The 16,722-nt window shown below is 46.8% G+C and overlaps 1 protein-coding gene across 8 annotated transcripts in view; it reads left to right on the plus strand.

The window, feature by feature from the left end:
- Positions 1–16,722, plus strand: part of LOC128342858 (E3 ubiquitin-protein ligase RNF213-like) — a 264,364-nt gene that overhangs the window by 84,321 nt on the left and 163,321 nt on the right. For all 8 annotated transcript variants that reach the window (XR_008315206.1, XM_053290892.1, XM_053290891.1 and 5 more), the window contains 3 exons: positions 4,495–4,550; positions 5,915–6,065; positions 15,652–15,807. Coding sequence is in view for 7 of the 8 variants with exons in the window: in XM_053290892.1 (XP_053146867.1) it covers positions 4,495–4,550; positions 5,915–6,065; positions 15,652–15,807 (363 nt within the window). In the remaining variant the exon portion in view is untranslated. The remainder of the gene's footprint in view (positions 1–4,494; positions 4,551–5,914; positions 6,066–15,651; positions 15,808–16,722) is intronic.

The following is a 16,722-nucleotide window of genomic DNA, read 5'->3' on the forward strand; positions in this document are numbered from 1 at the left end:
TTGCGTCGTAGCCTCCACTCATTAGGCCCCACCACCCCACCCTACTCCTTTATCCCTGGGACCCATTTTCTTGATCCGAATCTATTCGGATTTGGATTAATTTAGATCTGAATAGAATCTAGGGTGATTCGGATGGGTCAGATTCAGACCCAAAAATGAATTGGGGTGTTTAGATTCAGATCCGAATTGAAATACCAAAAATCCGAATTGCACACCCCTACGAGACGGGCTTCCGATCCCAGCGTGAACAATAAGGCAAGCCCTCGGAAATAGGGCCTCATTCGCTACCCAAAACAAGCAGTCCAAACAGGGCTGCTGTTGACAGGGTGGGAGAGGTGCCCCTCGGTGGTCCTCCTCTCACTGGCTTGTCTGGGAGGCCACCACATCAGACCGGTGGGTGCTCTCCACAGTCAAGGGGAACTACTCCATAGAGTTGACCAGCCGACCTCATCACAGATTCTTACCCACCCCGAGATGCCAGCAAAAACATCAAGGTATACAAGAGGTGATTTGCCATCTAGTGGCAATAGGAGCCGTAGAACCCATCCCACTACACCAGCAAGGCTCAGGGGTTTACTCTATAATATTCATGGTACCAAAGAAGGATGGTTCCCTGCGGGCCGTATTGGACTTAAAACACCTGAACCACTTTGTATGAAAACACACCTTTCGGATGGAGTCCCTGAGATCCATCGCAGAGGCACTCCACCACTTGGACTTTCTCATGTCCATCAACCTCAAGGATGCTTATCTTCACGTTCCGATCCACCAGGACAGTCACCACCTCCTGTGTTTTCTGTGCTCAGTGGTGCATTACCAATACAGAACGCTCCTGTTTGGTCTCTCATCGGCTCTGCACATACTCATAAAGGTCTTGGAGCCTGTGATAGCACGCATGAGGATCTATATATATAATTCTCCTGGGTGTGCCAGGGAAAAATGTGTCCTGGCAGCCCAGTTGATTGGCTGGGCTGTGGAGGCGCCTGATTGGCTGGCGCGCCTAGGAGAGAGGACAATTGGCCAGCGGCGTGGGCCAGGGTCGCTGGCGGGCCTGGCCTGGCAGCGACGGGTGGGGCGAGGAGGAGGGCCGGCCGAGGGGCGAGGCGAGGAGGAGGACCGACTGAGGGGCGAGGATGCGGCAGCGGTGGCGGGCCCTGCTACTGGGGCAGGGGGTGGGGGGAGAGGTGGCCGGCCCCAAAGAGGCCGGCCCGACAGGCAGCGGAGGCGGCTCTCTGCGGGCCCGACAGGTGGCGGCACTTGGCCCGCTGGTGGCTGCGGCGGCGGTACTCGGCCCGCTGGCGGCGGCCACACTCGGCACTCGCCCCGGCTAGAGACGGGGCAGGGAGAGGTAGCCGGCCCCAAAGAGCGCACAGATGCTCTGTGCGGGGTCAGTTTGTTTATTGTTGTTTGGACGATCTACTCGTAAAATCCACGACAAGTCAGACAACCCAGAAGGACCTACAGGACACCCTTCGGGCCCTCAACAGTCACGAGTTCCTGATCAACAGGAAAAAGAGCCAGTTACAACTGAGGCACCAGACTCTTCATCTGGGAGTGCTCATAGACACTCAGCACAACAAGCTATTCCTCACACAGGAATGCAGACAAGCCCTGGATACAGAAGTCCACAAGGTCCTGAGTTCAGAACTTCCGTACTTGATGTCCCTATCCAGGCTTCTAGGCCTGATGGTGGCAACTTTGGAGTCTGTCCTGTGGGCCCACTTCCACCTGAGGCCTCAGCAGTGGTTCCTGCTACCCTTCCATGTAGACATCGCAGTGAAGTCCGACAGGCAAGTAACCCTGACACCATTGGTACGACACTCCATACACTGGTGGATCACTCCTCCTCACTTGTCAGTGGGGAAAAGGTTCCTGGATCCTCCCAGGATCATAATCACCACAGCAAGAGGGGCTGGGGAGCTCACTCCCTACACCAGTCTGCTCAGAGCAGGTGGTCGACACAGGAACGTCAGCACAGCATCAACTGGCTGGAACTCAAAGCCATACAATTGGCACTACCGGAATTTGAATTCATGATTCTCCACCGCCATGTGCTCATCCATATGGACATCACCATGGCGAAAGCACACATAAACCGCCAAAGGGGAAGAAGATCCAGGTCCCTTCAAGCAGAAACAGTCCTATTAGTTCAATGGTCGGAACACCACGTGGCATCTCTGACATCCTACCATGTTCAGGGCGACCTGAACACAGTAGCAGACTGGCTAAGCTGCTCAGACCTGCTCTCAGGGGAATGGCGTCTCAACCCAAAAACGTTCCAACATATCACAGAACACTTCGGCCTTCCAGCAGTAGATCTCTTCACAACCCCAGCAAACGCACAAGTTCCTCACAAGGTTCCCATGTCACCAAACAGAAGTGATAGACGCACTCTCATCCCAATGGCCGGAGGACCTCCTGTACGCGTTTCCTCCCACCCCACTTCTGGCACACATGCTGCACAGAGTCCAGATTCAGAGGGCACAACTCATCCTAGTGGCCCTGTTTGGGGCCAGGAGACCGTGGTTCACAGAACTCACCAATCTGGCCACTCAACCGCATCTTATGCTTCCCGTCATGCCAGATCTTCTTCACCAAGGTTCCGTATGTCATCCAGATCCAGGCTGCTTACAGCTAGCTGCTTGGAAACTGAATGGTGCATCCTAAGACAACATGGCTACTCGGCCACAGTCCTCAATACTATGTTAGCATCTAGACCAACAAGATCTACCAGTATATATGGAAAGTCTTTTTAAGGTGGCCAGCATGTCATGGAGTACCTAGAGGGTTTGCCACCATGAAACACGGTTGCAATTTCTGCAAGACGGACTGGATAAGGGACTGTCCGCAAATACCTTGAAACATCAAGCTGCATCAAAGAGATCCATGCAGCGCCATCCTCACCTAAAACGTTTCTTGAAGGGTGCTATCCTCCCGTTTCCTCTAGTGGTCCATCGTTTTCCCAACTGAAACTTACGTAGCATACGTAAGGCTCTCCAGGGTCCTCCCTTCGAAGCCCTGTCCTCAATTCCATTACGCATACTCTCCTTCAAATTGGCATTCCTCATCGCCATTACCTCTGCACACAGGGTGTCTGAGCTCAGAGCCCTCTCTATACGTGAAAACTTTGGTATTTTTTCTGAAGATTCCGTGAAACTGATTCCAGTCCCCTTTTTTCAACCCAAAGTGGCTTCTCCTATTCATATGTCTCAAGATATTATTTTGCCCTCGTTTTGTCTAAAGCTGGTCCATCTGGCGGAGAAGGCCTGGCACAAGCTAGATGTGCACAGGTGCCTTTTTGCATTAAGAGAACTAAACACACTAGGTTCTCTGAGTCTCTTTTTGTTTCTTTGTTTGCCACAATCTATGGGGCAACCTGTCGCGCACCCACCTCCATAGCTCAGTGGCTGAAGGCGTGCATAACACTAGCCTATGAATCCCAAAATCTCATGGCACCCACAAAATTTTTTTGCCCATTCCGCAAGGTCTGCAGCAGTCTCGGCTGCTTTTTTCAACCAACGCCCCTGTTCAGGATATCTGCAAAGCAGCCACCTGGCAGGCACTTTCCACATTCAGCTAACATTATCGATTGGATGCCTTTTTCTCTGCTCAGGCAGCTTTTGGGAGGCACATCCTACAACAGGCCCTTCCTGCACAGTAAGTGCCCAGCTTCTCCCCCTGCCCCCGGTTTTTAGGGCTGTGGTATGTCCCTGCACGTGAGACGCCCTTGTACTCCAGCAGCAGAGAACGAACATTGGTCACTCCCCATGAAGGCTCCATCTTGCTGCTGGGTCCAAGGGCTTCTCAACCCACCCTTGATGCTCGCGTATACTGTCCAGGAAACAGGGGGCCATAGTTTGCATATTTTTCTGAACAACTTATTTTATAGTATTTTTTATTATTGACCACATTACCAGATAGGAATGGCGGCAGTAATCTGGCCCGGTTGTTTGTTTACATGTTGTTGTACCTAGTTTACATGTTGTTGTTCCTAGTTTCTACCAGGTTTTCATAGAGTTTGAAGTACCTATAGCATCTTGGCCTGAAAGAACTGAGGTGGGTTAGCTCCTCCCAGCCTCAAAAGTGAAACTGATTAACTTAGTCCTGCCTCTGGAGTCACATGGGATCACATAACCCACATGAGAGACACCCTAAGACCCAGCAGCAAGAAGGAGCCTTCACGGTGACTGACCAGTGCTCCATTTTCCATCAAGGCCATGCCTAAGGGATCTTGTGCATCATCCTTCAGGATGTACATAATGATGTTGCCACTGATAGCAGTTAAAACAGACTTAAACTAGGGATTTCAGTCAATTATAAGCTTGGCAATGTCCCATAGACAAGCCAATTATTTCTCTTTGTAGGGAAATAGGTGTCTGGGTAGTAAGCAAAGAGCTCTGGCCAACTTGGTATAGGTTGTCTCAATATCATTGATGCTTGGTTTGGTGGTATTAGATAATGTCTGGTTTTCTGACATAAATTGTTTTTTCCTAGGAGGTAGAAAAACTTCTGGACACAGTGTTACATGTCGTCTGTGAAAAACAAAATGAGTAAGTAAAAGGTGTTTGTATGTTCTCCTTATAAAGTGCTCGTCTGGAAGAAGGTCCACTGAGAAAATAACAGAAACTGTAAGGACTCGAGCCTTGGGCTACATTCTAATATTGTAGCTTTTCCCACCCCAGCCTTATCCTTTGTTCCAGCTAGTGGGCAGCTTTACATCCCAGGTCTCAGAGGGGATTTTCAATAACTTTCTATGATAACAGCAGACCTAGAGGTGCTGGGGAAAGGGCATTTCCTCTCACGTGGGGCAGAAGCAGCAGAAATGTAGCTCTTGCTAGATATGAAGTAATGAAAGGCTGGATGGAGGAAGTGATGCTCCTGGGCAGCTATTTTTCTTCCTGCTCTTGCCCAAGGCCAACCAAGAGAATTGGAGGCTTTCCAAGAGTTCTCTGATGTTCTCAGTCTGCCTTTAAGAGCCTCTTGAACTGATCTTTGGCAGCTGCTTTGAGCAGCAGCATCCTTCATAGCTGAAGTCAGTCAGGGTCCTCCCTTTCCAGGCCAGATGGATAGGGCCAAACAGAGGAATAGGGAAACAATTCCTCAAGAACTCTCAGACAGGTTTAATGTACATGTTCCACTTATGTGTGGTGACACTTCACATTTCTTTTGATTATCTTAACAGGAATAGCCAATAATAGGGATAGGGATCCTAGTAAGTGACCTGGACCCACCTTGCTTCTGAGAACACTCTTCCCCCTAGGAGTCTTCTCATCTGCTGTGGTCATCATGGGAGGCGTTGCTGTGAATTGTTTTCAAATAAAGATAAGGTGGTCGAAAGGAAAACTACCTTGCACTGGAGTTCTTTAAAAATTATTGGGCAATTGCTATCTGGCCCTGATAACGACTTAATGTAATTATTATATGGATCTCTTACCCTTTGTTCCTCTTGTGGCTGTTCCTGGTGTCCACCTTGTACTTAGGCTGAGAGCCCTTTGGGGACAAGAAACTATCTTCTCATTATTCTTTTTTTAATGTAAACTAATTTGAGGATTTTTTTTTTTGTTGAAAAGCATAGTTAATAGCAGCAGTAGTAGTTTCTTGCTTCTAATTTTATAGTTTTGCAGGTATATTCCCTGGGGGTAAAATATGGGAGAGGTGACTGATGCATTGAAGTATATCAGTGATTTGCATATGCTGCTGATATTTCCACTCACAAAGCAATATAATTTATTTGACTTCCTACAGAGTTGGAATTGCATGAAGGGGAAAGTATTGCATTTTCTAGCGTCTCATAGGTTAAGGCTACATTAAAAATATCACTAAAATCCTCAAGGATTGTTATGCATATATTTTTATTTACACATAATCTAATTCCCTTATATTATGGTAGTAATTAAAGTCTCCTACAATTTAGCAAATTACAGCTAGATGTTTGGGACTTCTCTGTGAAAATCTGCCTAAGACTTCAGAATATATGCTGTGGAGTACAAATGGTAGAATGTTACAAGATACCAGCTACATCTGCTGCAGTTGTTTCGAGGATTCTTGGATTTGCACCTTTGGAGGTAAACATCTATTTGCATCATGTTTCACATATGTAAGTCTATCTGTTCTTCTGTCTACATTATCCAGAAAAACTTAATTTCTCTCCTTGTGGGAGAGGCACTGTCAGGAAGCTGAGGGGAGCAGAAGGTAATAGACTGAATTTGTTCCTTCCTCCCTATTCCCACTGATGATGAGCCAGTTTAAAAAATATTTCCTTCTAAATAATTTTGCTTTTGAGAGACATTGTCTTTGAGATGTCACCAGTTAATGCAACAATCCCATTCCTCTACCTACTGCTCAAAAGGAGAATATTCTTTACACAATATATAATTAACTTAGGGAACTAACTACCTCAAGATGTAGGGGTGGCCACTAGATAACATTACTTTTTAAAAAGAATTAGACAAGTAGGGATGTGCCTGGACCGCGATTCGAAGTGGGATTCGAACACGGTTTTGGAAAAGGGACCAGGAACCTTAAGAAAAAATGTTCCTGATGGAGTGGCGCATGTCCCAATAACCTCCCTGTGCTGTGCCAGCACGCAGATGGTTACTATGAATGCACGAGTGCATTTGCGTGGTCACCCTGACCACACAGATGGTGCCCATGCCTGAATTGAAAACCTTCCTCTTGATGGGGATGTGTTGTTCAGGGGAAAAACAGATGGGACGCTTGAAAGAGTCCAAAATTCCATTCCACGGTTCGCTCTATAGGATTCTCCCACTCTTCCTCCTTGTTCTCCAGCAGCAGAAAAATGGTACTGGCCCTGACAATACCAAAGAAGCCAACCGTCGTACTTATCCCACCAACTTGCTCCAGAAGGCAGGAAATAAGTCACTGAAAAAGACCGTAACATGCCCACAAGGGGCAGTCCTTTCCAGTCTTGCTTCCTGCTTTTGCTCCAATTGGTCAGACAGCTCTTTGCGCTCTTATCTTTTGGTACCCCTTACGCCTCTGGCTCAGCATTGTATACCCTTTCCTTAATGTTGTCTTTTAAAATTTTCTTTATCTCTAACTTCTTTATCTCTAACTTCTTTATCTCTAACTTCTTTATCTCTAACTTTACCTCTGTGTTACTGTTTAGAAAAAGAAAAAGGATTTATTTTTTGTTTCACTTTCATTGTCCCTGTCCTTGATCTTTATTCTCCCTACTGGATTTCTCCCTTTCTCTGAAAATGGCAGGGGAGCAAAACATTCCGACTGTGCTCGGGTGTAGCATTCTAAGTCTCAACTGTTCCCGCCACTTTCACGGGAGGCCTCCTCAATAGGGGATGCTGTGGGCAGTTCTGCGGGTGCCTCTGTGTCCCAGCTTCTCCTGTCGGTGGTGGCCACCAAGCAGCTGGAGGGGAAGCCCAGTTAGCTGAGAATGGGGTGAAAGGCACCCAGATCATCGACTGGCTGACACAAGAAGTGGAGCTGCTCTTTGTTGAGAGGGAAGAAGCGTGCTCGTCAGCTGTTGGGGAACGAGAGCACGGCAACAAATGGCCAGATGCCATTGCTCTCTTCTTCCCCAGCACCACTGGCCCTCTTTTCATTGGGTCAGCTCCTGTCTCCGGGCCAGCATGCCACCTCCACCTCACCATGTCACAAAGAGGAAAAGGGGCTTACTCAATAATTTTCATTGTCCCAAAGAAGGACGCCTCTCTCAGGGCAGTACTAAACCTGAAATCAGTCAACAAGTTTGTGATAAAGAGACATTTTTGCATGGAGAAGCTAAGATTATTGCAGAAGCTCTGCAGGAGGGTGATTTTTTGGTTTCTGTAGACTTGAAGGAAGTGCACCTGCACATACCGATGCACGCAGCAAGCAGAGGTTGTCTTTGCTTTTGTTACCAGGGGCAGCACTTTCAATAAGGGCCCTGCCCTTTGGACTATCATCAGCCTCAAGGGTGTTTACAAAGGTCCTGGCACCAGTCATAGCATTCCTACCCTTTCAGGGTATGAATATTTATTTTTACTTAGACGATCTGTTGATCAGGGCGCAGTCAGAAAGGGAAGCTCGGGAGGCTTCTCGGCTCACTCTGGAATGTCTGAGGGCCAAGTGATGACAGTTTACCCATCAATGCTCTTGTCCAGGTGGATTGAAACCTATCGGCCAACATAAGAGGGATCAATCCCAGAGGGGAGAAATGGATCCTAAGCCAATAAGTGAGGATTTAAAATCCGTGCTTTTGTTTCCACCCTCTAGAGGCCCATTTCCAACCTCAACGCTGCGTTGGAGATCCATCTAGTGGCCCTGAATACTGCTCTAATAAACTTAAATTGGATGATCTCCAGTGGCCTATAATTAGGGTAGGGGCCCAATTGAGTACCAGTTGCAGGGGAATAACAGCAGGAGAGAGGGCATGCCCTCAACTCCTGCTTTAGACTTCCAGTGGCATCTGGTGGGCCACTGTGTGAAACAGGATGCTGGACTGGATGGGCCTTGGGCCCGATACAGCAGGGCTGTTCTTGTGTTCTTATTTGCACCATACAAAAGTTGGGCCAATGATTTAGCAGCAAATAACTTGTAACGCTGCAGGGATAATCTCTCCACCTCTGGAGACCTCCCAGGCACGGCAATATGCCAAAAGGCTCCCCTTCAGACTGCTGGCATCAGAACTGCTGCCTGGATTGTTTAGTTGGGGGGGGGGCGCCTAGGGTGCAATTTGAACTGTCCATGCCCCCTGTGCCATGCAGGTCTGCTGGATCTGTGAAAATCCCTGTGCCTAAATGGCAAAAGGAACAAGATGGTTGTCAAGACCTTCGGTTAAAAACTTTCTCCTTCCTGGAAGAAGAGAGAAGGCCTTTACACTTATCCCTGGTTTCCACCAGTACATCCTTCAATGCTTCATCCCCAAAGAGCTTTACTCCATTGTAGAGTACAGCAGTCAAATTTGCTTTGGATGTATTATCCTGCCACCAATGTCATTGCCAAATATTGGGTCGAGCAATGACAGATGCAGTCGCCTTAGATAAATACTGTACACTATCTAGTGTGGCATCTGACGTAAAAGCTGCTGCCCTCTGAAGACGCAAAAGCTTTTGCCTAAGTCTGAAGGGGGATTGTTTACTAATTCATCAAGCCACAAGACAGATGCCGATAGATGCGGCTGAGTCTGCTCTGATGTCCATAGCCAAGTATTCATGTGCCTTCTGCACTGCCGCCTCATCTTTCTTATCAGTAGGTTGCTTGAGAGTAGAACCCCCATCCCTAGGGACCACCGCTCTGCTTTGGATGGCCACTATTGGAGCATTGGTGAGAGGGACCTGAAAATTAAAAAACTTAGTAGACATCGTATAGGTCTGCTCAGACACTGATGGTTTCTCTCATTCTTGTTTCATGGTAATGATAAATCCCTCTGGCATATTAGCCCTAGTCATGGACTTGGTTGGAGAAGGAATGATGAATGACCCTTAAGATGGTGCTTCTGTAGCCCCGGTAGGGACATCCTGTAACCCCAAGGCCTCGGTGGCCTGTGTAAGGACAGGTAGCATTTCCTTGGGGAACATGAGTCTGAGTAGACATGCCAGCAGGCTCATAGGGCAATTCCCCTTTGATGGTGATAAGGCCTGAGATGAATCTGGGCTTAAGGCTGGGTTAATGGGTCTCAATGGATGGTGAGGATCAGGAGACCCCTCCCCCGAAGACTCAGATGAATGCCTGGCTTTAGTAGCCTTAGAAATGACCTTAGAAATGCCTCCACCACAGATCACTGTGTGCTTTCGATTGTAAGAGAGGGTTATAGGATAGAACTCTCAAGAACACCCAGAGATAAGGTTTTGTTGATGCCAAGGTCCAAAAACCCCATAAAGCACAGGAGTGTATCTTTTGGACATATGGGCAAAAAAGAATTTCCACTGAACAGAGCTAACAGGACCAGATGCTTTCACATCACCATCTTCCCAGCAAGAGAAAGGAACTTACCATGAAGATTTCTTCTTGCTGGTGTTAGAAGTCACTCATGCCCACCTGGGGTTTTTGGGCCAGGATCTACCACCTGTATGGAACTGGGGGGGAGGGGTATATGCATCTTTCTCCCGTTCTTCTAGCTTCATATCCTGCATTGTTGTACATAGTATTTTCATGTTGTCAGTTGACAATTTCGTTTGTTATTTAAGTCAACTGTCTGATTATGTGTAGACTCGGGCTTTTCAATGGACTAGAAAGGACTGCCCCTTGTGGGCTTGTTAGGGTCTTTTTTCAATGACTTATTTCCTGCCTTCTGGGGCAAGTGGGTCATGATGAGTGACCTCCTTAACACCAGCAAGAAGAAACCTTCACAGTGAGTACCAGTCTTCCTTTCAAAAGCACCAGTTAGCAGTGAAAACCTTATATCCTTCTATTCCACTCCCAAGACAAATCTCGCTGAAAAGGGAAGCCCTACTATGTTAAAATGCAGTGATGCCATCATGCCTAAACTGGACCAATACTACCAAGTCTGGGCAGGCATCACTTCAGATACATGAGTCCTAGCAATTATTCACAACATTTACAGGATAGAATATAAAGATCACCCCCCACCCCCAATTCTGGAATTTGCAGAACACTCCCATCTCCCCACCTTCTAGAGGAAATAAGATTCATCCTTCAAAAAGGGACCATAGTGGAGGTACCACCTATTGGCCAAGATGGTTTCTTCTCCAGGTATTTAAAATTCTAAAGAGAGATGTAAACAAGTCCATTCATTATAGGAGATTTTGGATGGTCACAATCCCATCCATCTTGCATCTCTTGTCAAACATTTGGTTCTTGGTTGTAGATTTGAACGACGCCTGTCCATAGTGCAATACCCTCGTCCATAGTGCAGTACCATCACAAGTTCTTGAGGATCCATGTAGCCAATCACACTTATCAGTTTTATTTCCTTCCCTTTGGGCTGGTCTCTGCCCCGTGTGTCTTTACAAAAAGCATGGTGGTGGTGACTGCACACCTGAGACTACAATGCACATCAGTTTCCCTCTAAATCAGGGATTCTCAACCTTGGGTCCCCAGATGTTGTTGGATTTCAACTCCCATAATCCCCAGCCTCAATGGCCTTTGGTTGGGGATTATGGGAGTTGAAGTCCATCAACATCTGGGGACCCAAGGTTGAGAACCCCTGCTCTAAATCAGCAACTGGCTCTTGGTCGCCCCCTCTCAGCACCACTAGTTCACATACATAAAACTCACTCCGTCTCTTAAATATGCTGGGCCTTCGTATCAACTGACAAGAAATCAAAACTAAACCCGACCCAATCCATATAATTTCTTGGCACTCAGAGTTTCACCAAGAGAGTATTCCTCTCCAGTCACCATATCCACAGCATCCAAGAAGCAGTGCACCAGTTTTCGTAAAGGGAAAGACACAAAGCCGACTTCATCCAATGCCTGATGTGCTTAATGGCATCCACCATGGTGGTAATCCCCCTTGTGATATTCCACATCAGACCCCTACAGGTATGGTTCCTGGACAATTTCAAACCCCACTACAACACCACAGCAAAATGCTGACTATACCCAAGAGTATACAGGATGGTATTTTTTCGTGGGCAAAACACAACAACCTATGGAGGGAGCCCCTTTTTCACCATTCTACCTCACCATAGCCACAGATGCTTCGACAAAAGGTTGGGGAGTGCGCTTCGGAGACCTAATGGTGGCAACAACCTGGACACACAAGGAATCCTGCAGGCACATACATTACCTGGAAGAGGAGGAAGAGGAAGTATTTATATAGTGCTTTGCAACAAATGATTCCAAAGTGGTTTACATAGATGATAGTCATGTGCACGGACAGGTTCGGAGGCCATTCTAAAGGCCTCCAGACCGGTCCGGACACGGGGTGGTTTTGGTTCGGGTGGGGGGTTCCAATAAAAACAGGGGGGGCTTTACTCACCCCTTCCATCATAGTAACCATAATTCTTGTAGTAATCGGGTGGCAGGGTACCGCCGGTTTCAATCTCCGCTGGCGCGGCTCGGGCTCCTCCATTCCTATACATAATGGGGCGGCAGGATCGCTCCCAGTCCCTGCCACCCCCTTCAAGCTAAGCCCCCTCGGCTGGTGGCCGCCCCCTGCAGCTTTCCAAATGTCCCCTGCCGCCCCCTTCTTGCCAAATATTTCCCTATCTCAAGGGGTCGGCAGGAGAACTCTCCTGCCGTCCCCGTTCGCTTTGCCGCTGAGTTGCAAATGGCTTCCTAGAAGCCATTTGCAACCCAGCCGGCAAAGCGAGCGGATGGCAGGGAGTTCTCCCGCCGCCCGCTCTCTAAAGGCGGGAGAACTCCCTGCCGTCCGCTCGCTTTGCTGGCTGGGCGCGAAAGGCTTCCTAGAAGCCATTTGCAACTCAGCGGCAAAGCGAACGGGGACGGCAGGAGAGTTCTCCTGCCGACCCCTTGAGATGGGGAGATATTTGGCAAGAAGGGGGCGGCAGGGGACATTTGGAAAGCTGCAGGGGGCGGCCGCCAGCCGAGGGGGCTTAGCTTGAAGGGGGTGGCAGGGACTGGGAGCGATCCTGCCGCCCCATTACGTATAGGAATGGAGGAGCCCGAGCCGCGCCAGCGGAGATTGAAGCCGGCGGTACCCTGCCTCCCGATTACTACAAGAATTATGGTTACTATGATGGTAGGGGTGAGTAAAGCCCCCCCCCCGTTTTTATTGGAACCCCCCACCCCAGTGCCGGACCGATTCCGTGCACACCCCTAATAGATAATAAATAAATAAAATGGATATTAACCATCTTCCAAGCCCTAAAAGCCTTCCCTCACTGGACAAGGGGATACCTGTTTCTTGTCCTAACTGGCAATACAACAGCATGGTAATACCTGAATCAACAGGGAGGCACGAAATCATGCTATCACTACCGGTGCTACCGCTTTGGTCATGGTGCATATGCTGGGTGATTTGGCCGTTCTCTGTGAACATTGAAGGGAAATGCAACACTCTAGCAGACGCTCTCAGCTGATAACACTGTCTGTCTCACGAATAGTTCCTAGACTGAAAGACTTTACAACCTGTCATTTGAAGGTAAGGGACAACCACATTAGATCTTTCTGCAACTTGGGACAATGTAAACTATCTTCAGTTCTGCAGGAGTGCGGGCAGAGACCCCAGATCCCTAGGTGACGTCTTCCTGAGGAACTGGAGTAATTAGCTGCTCTATGTCTCACCACCAAACCCCGTTGATTCCTAAAGTAATTGGGAAACTGGAACGGGACAGTGTGTAGATCCTCTTTGTCATCCCATGGTGGCCATGACAACCCTGGTTCACTGCCCTCCTACACCTCTCCAGAAACACTTACCTGCATCTTCCCAGATCCCCAAGGCTTCTAACCCAAGACGAGGGCTGGAGACTCCCGACTTGGATTCGCTTCAACTGACAATCTGCAGGATAGAAGGAGAACCGGATTCAGCAAAGGCATAAAGACAATTTTGGAAGCATCTAAGAAACTATCCACAAAAAACTATGTGTTGAAGTGGAAAAGATTAACACCGCCAGCTGGGAAGTATCTCACCAGGAGACACCTATACCTGTAGTGCAAGGCTACCTTTTGTATCTGAAAGAGACTAGTCGAGCACACTCATCTGTTCAAGCTGATTTAGCAGCAGTTGCAGGCAGTCATAAAGTTATGGGTCTGTTCTGCGACCTGTAGTTAAACAGTTTTTGAAAGGATTGTCAAATGTTTTCCCTAGTGTTCCGAAGTTATTGCCTTCGTCGGACTTGAAGCTTGTGCTAACTCAGTTAATGAAACTCCCCTTTGAATGGTTAGCTTGATGCAACCTTAAGCTACTCACCCTCAAAACTGTATTCCTAGTGGCAATTACCTCAACCAGGAATGTAAGTGAACTGAAGATCTTGAGGTGTGACAAGCCCTATCTTATATGCCACAAAAATAGGGTTGTATTGAGACCAAATTTCAGTTTCCTACCCAAGGTAATGTTAATCTTCTATCTGGCTCAGGACATCTGCTAACCAACTAACTACCCAGACACTACATCTGTCATGGATAGAGCTTACCACTCCCTGGATGTCAGGAGACCCCTAGCTTTCTATCTTGAAAGTACCAAGCTCTCCTACAAAATTCATTCCTTGCTAATCAGCTACGCAAACCACACCAAAGGGCTTGTAGTTTCCACTCAGAGGATTGCATTATGGCCAAGGAAGCCATCACCCTCATTTACTAACTGACTAAACAGACTCTACCTAGCCCAATTCGGGTTCACTCAACCAGATCAGTAGCCATCTCTATGCTCTTTTGGAATGGGATCTCTCTGGATGATGTCTGCAAAGCAGCCGCCTGATCACAGTCATCATCTACATTTATACAACACTATGCCCTGAAAGTCCCATCTCGATTACAAGCCTACTTTTAGTTCCAGGGTTTGCCACTCATTTGCCAATAAGGCTGCCCCACCATCCAGGTAAGACCAGCTTTCTACTATCCTGAGTGTGATGCACAGAGACCATGAAGGTCAGGTGTCATACCTGTAACCATAGTTCTTCGAGTAGTCTTCTGTGCATTCACATTTCCCTCCTATCCTCCCCATGGCAGCCTTACTTTAAAATTCCAAACTTGCTTGCAGCAGTCTTTAAGACTGAGGTAGGGATGGAGCTATCCACTAGGGGGATCGTTTTCCCATTCTTTTTTTTTTTAATAAGGTGAAGCTCTGGAAGGTTCCGATTCATGGCTCTGTGCAGGCACACACCCAAGTGTGAATGCTCAGAAGACCACTCAAAGAACTATGGTTACAGGTAAGAAACCTCATGTTCTCTTACTTTTATGGTTATGGTGATTATAGGGTGAGAGCTTGGCTTTCTTTTTGTTTAATGGTTTGACCTGAGAAGTTTAGATTTTCATTCTTGATGGTAGAAAGATGTGTTCAAGGAATGGGGTGAAGGTATAGATAAGCCTGCTTGAGTAATTTTCCTTTAATTTCTCTGGTAGGTGCATCTATACAGATATTTTGATTTCTGATTTACATGGGTACTTAGTGTGTGTTCATTTTTCAGCTAAATGCTCTTGCTGAAAGAGTGGTCTGGTGAAGATATATGCTAGTTTCCTACAAAATGATTGTTTATAATTGTGAATTAGACTCTTGAATACATGCTTGATTTCTGTCTGGAGAAAATCTAGCCTTCCTTCAGACTTTATAGGTTGAGTTACATGTGCACCATGATGTTCACTCTGTTAATCAGAATTTGAAATCATCTTTTGAAGAGAATTCACAGAACATGGTTAGTGCATATGCACATGTCATGTAACTCTAAATTATTAACACCAGCAAAGGAAGAGTGGATATTTAAGGACATGGTGAGAGAGTGTGCATCCCTGCGTTTGGCTCCCAGTTTGCAAAGCATAGCTTCTTAGGAGCCTATGTTACATCTGTACTGGCAAAATAGGGTTTTGTAATGTGCTTGGATTCCACACATGCTTAAGAAATGCATGGAGACCACATCAGCATATCCTTTAATGATATCAGGATGGGAGTGTTCTTAGTGCAGCCCCGATATGATTGTGTGTAGGGGGCTTTGTTCATGTGACTCACTCCTAGTTGGATACCCCCCCACCCGCCTTTTGATGCACTTTTATTAAAGTTAGTGGTAGGTTGATATTCATTTCAGCAATTTGTAATTCTTTTCTGCATAATAGGTTGCAAGAGAGAATACCATGAAGAATACTATGATGACAACAATATTCCAAAAGCTTTGTGAAATAACCAGAGCCTGGTTTAGGAGAGTGCTGCAAAAACCGTTGCTGAACCGTACAGCTTCAGTCGTATCATTTGCTCTTCAAGAGGAACTTGCGGTTTGTATTTTAGAACTACATCTGTTTAGCACACAATCTTAATCCATCATCTCTCTGAGATCTGTTAACATACCAGACAGGGTGGGTTAACTGCTTTTTGATTGTCAGAGAGAGAGGTATCACTCACTCTGTCAAAATATCAGTGGTGATGATTTCACACACAGAGTAGGGGGATTACTTGAGTCCAGCACTGGAACTAAAGCCAGTTGTCTTGAATTACAAGAAAAAATACACCCTCCCCATGGTGACAGAGAAATCTTTGGGTTGCCAAAATGATCAAAAGCAACCCCCTAGCTCTAGTGGTGGTTTTGGAAAAGTGGAGGGGTGGCAGGGAGTTCTGTGGCATTCTCTAGTCACATTAGGGAATTGGGGGGTCACTTATTGGCCATATAGACTAGGAGAAGATGGTCACTTGCAGAGGGGAGTATGCCCTCTAGCCAAAGGCTGTGCCATGACATGGAAAAGCTTGATGTCCATGGCAGTTTCCCTTTCAGAGAAAATAGCTGAGGAGTAACAAGTATCCTAATTTGGATCAGGATGGGGTTGGGTGGGAGGGTTAATTCTCCCCATCCCCTTGCTGCCAACCAGTACCATGGTTCTGATTTGGATTGTAGATCCCTGCAGTTCGTATTTAAACAAACATACTATTTCCCTCACTCAAAATATGATGCATTTAATTTGTGATTTGTACAATTTGTAGTTTGTCCTTGAGAAGAAGACGTTACCTGATTGGTTAGACTGCTCACCATTAATTTCCCAATTTTCTTTTCTTTCTGTTCTGCTTTTTTATACTTTGAAAGTATATCTTGTTGCCTAATTGATTGCTATACATACATATGAGCTGTTAATATGAGGAAAATATTGGCATAGAGATTGAAAAAATAACTATTTCCTCGCTTTCCCGTTCAGTAAATT

The sequence above is a fragment of the Hemicordylus capensis genome, chromosome 2, assembly GCF_027244095.1.
Source record: "Hemicordylus capensis ecotype Gifberg chromosome 2, rHemCap1.1.pri, whole genome shotgun sequence".
Taxonomy (NCBI): domain Eukaryota; kingdom Metazoa; phylum Chordata; class Lepidosauria; order Squamata; family Cordylidae; genus Hemicordylus; species Hemicordylus capensis.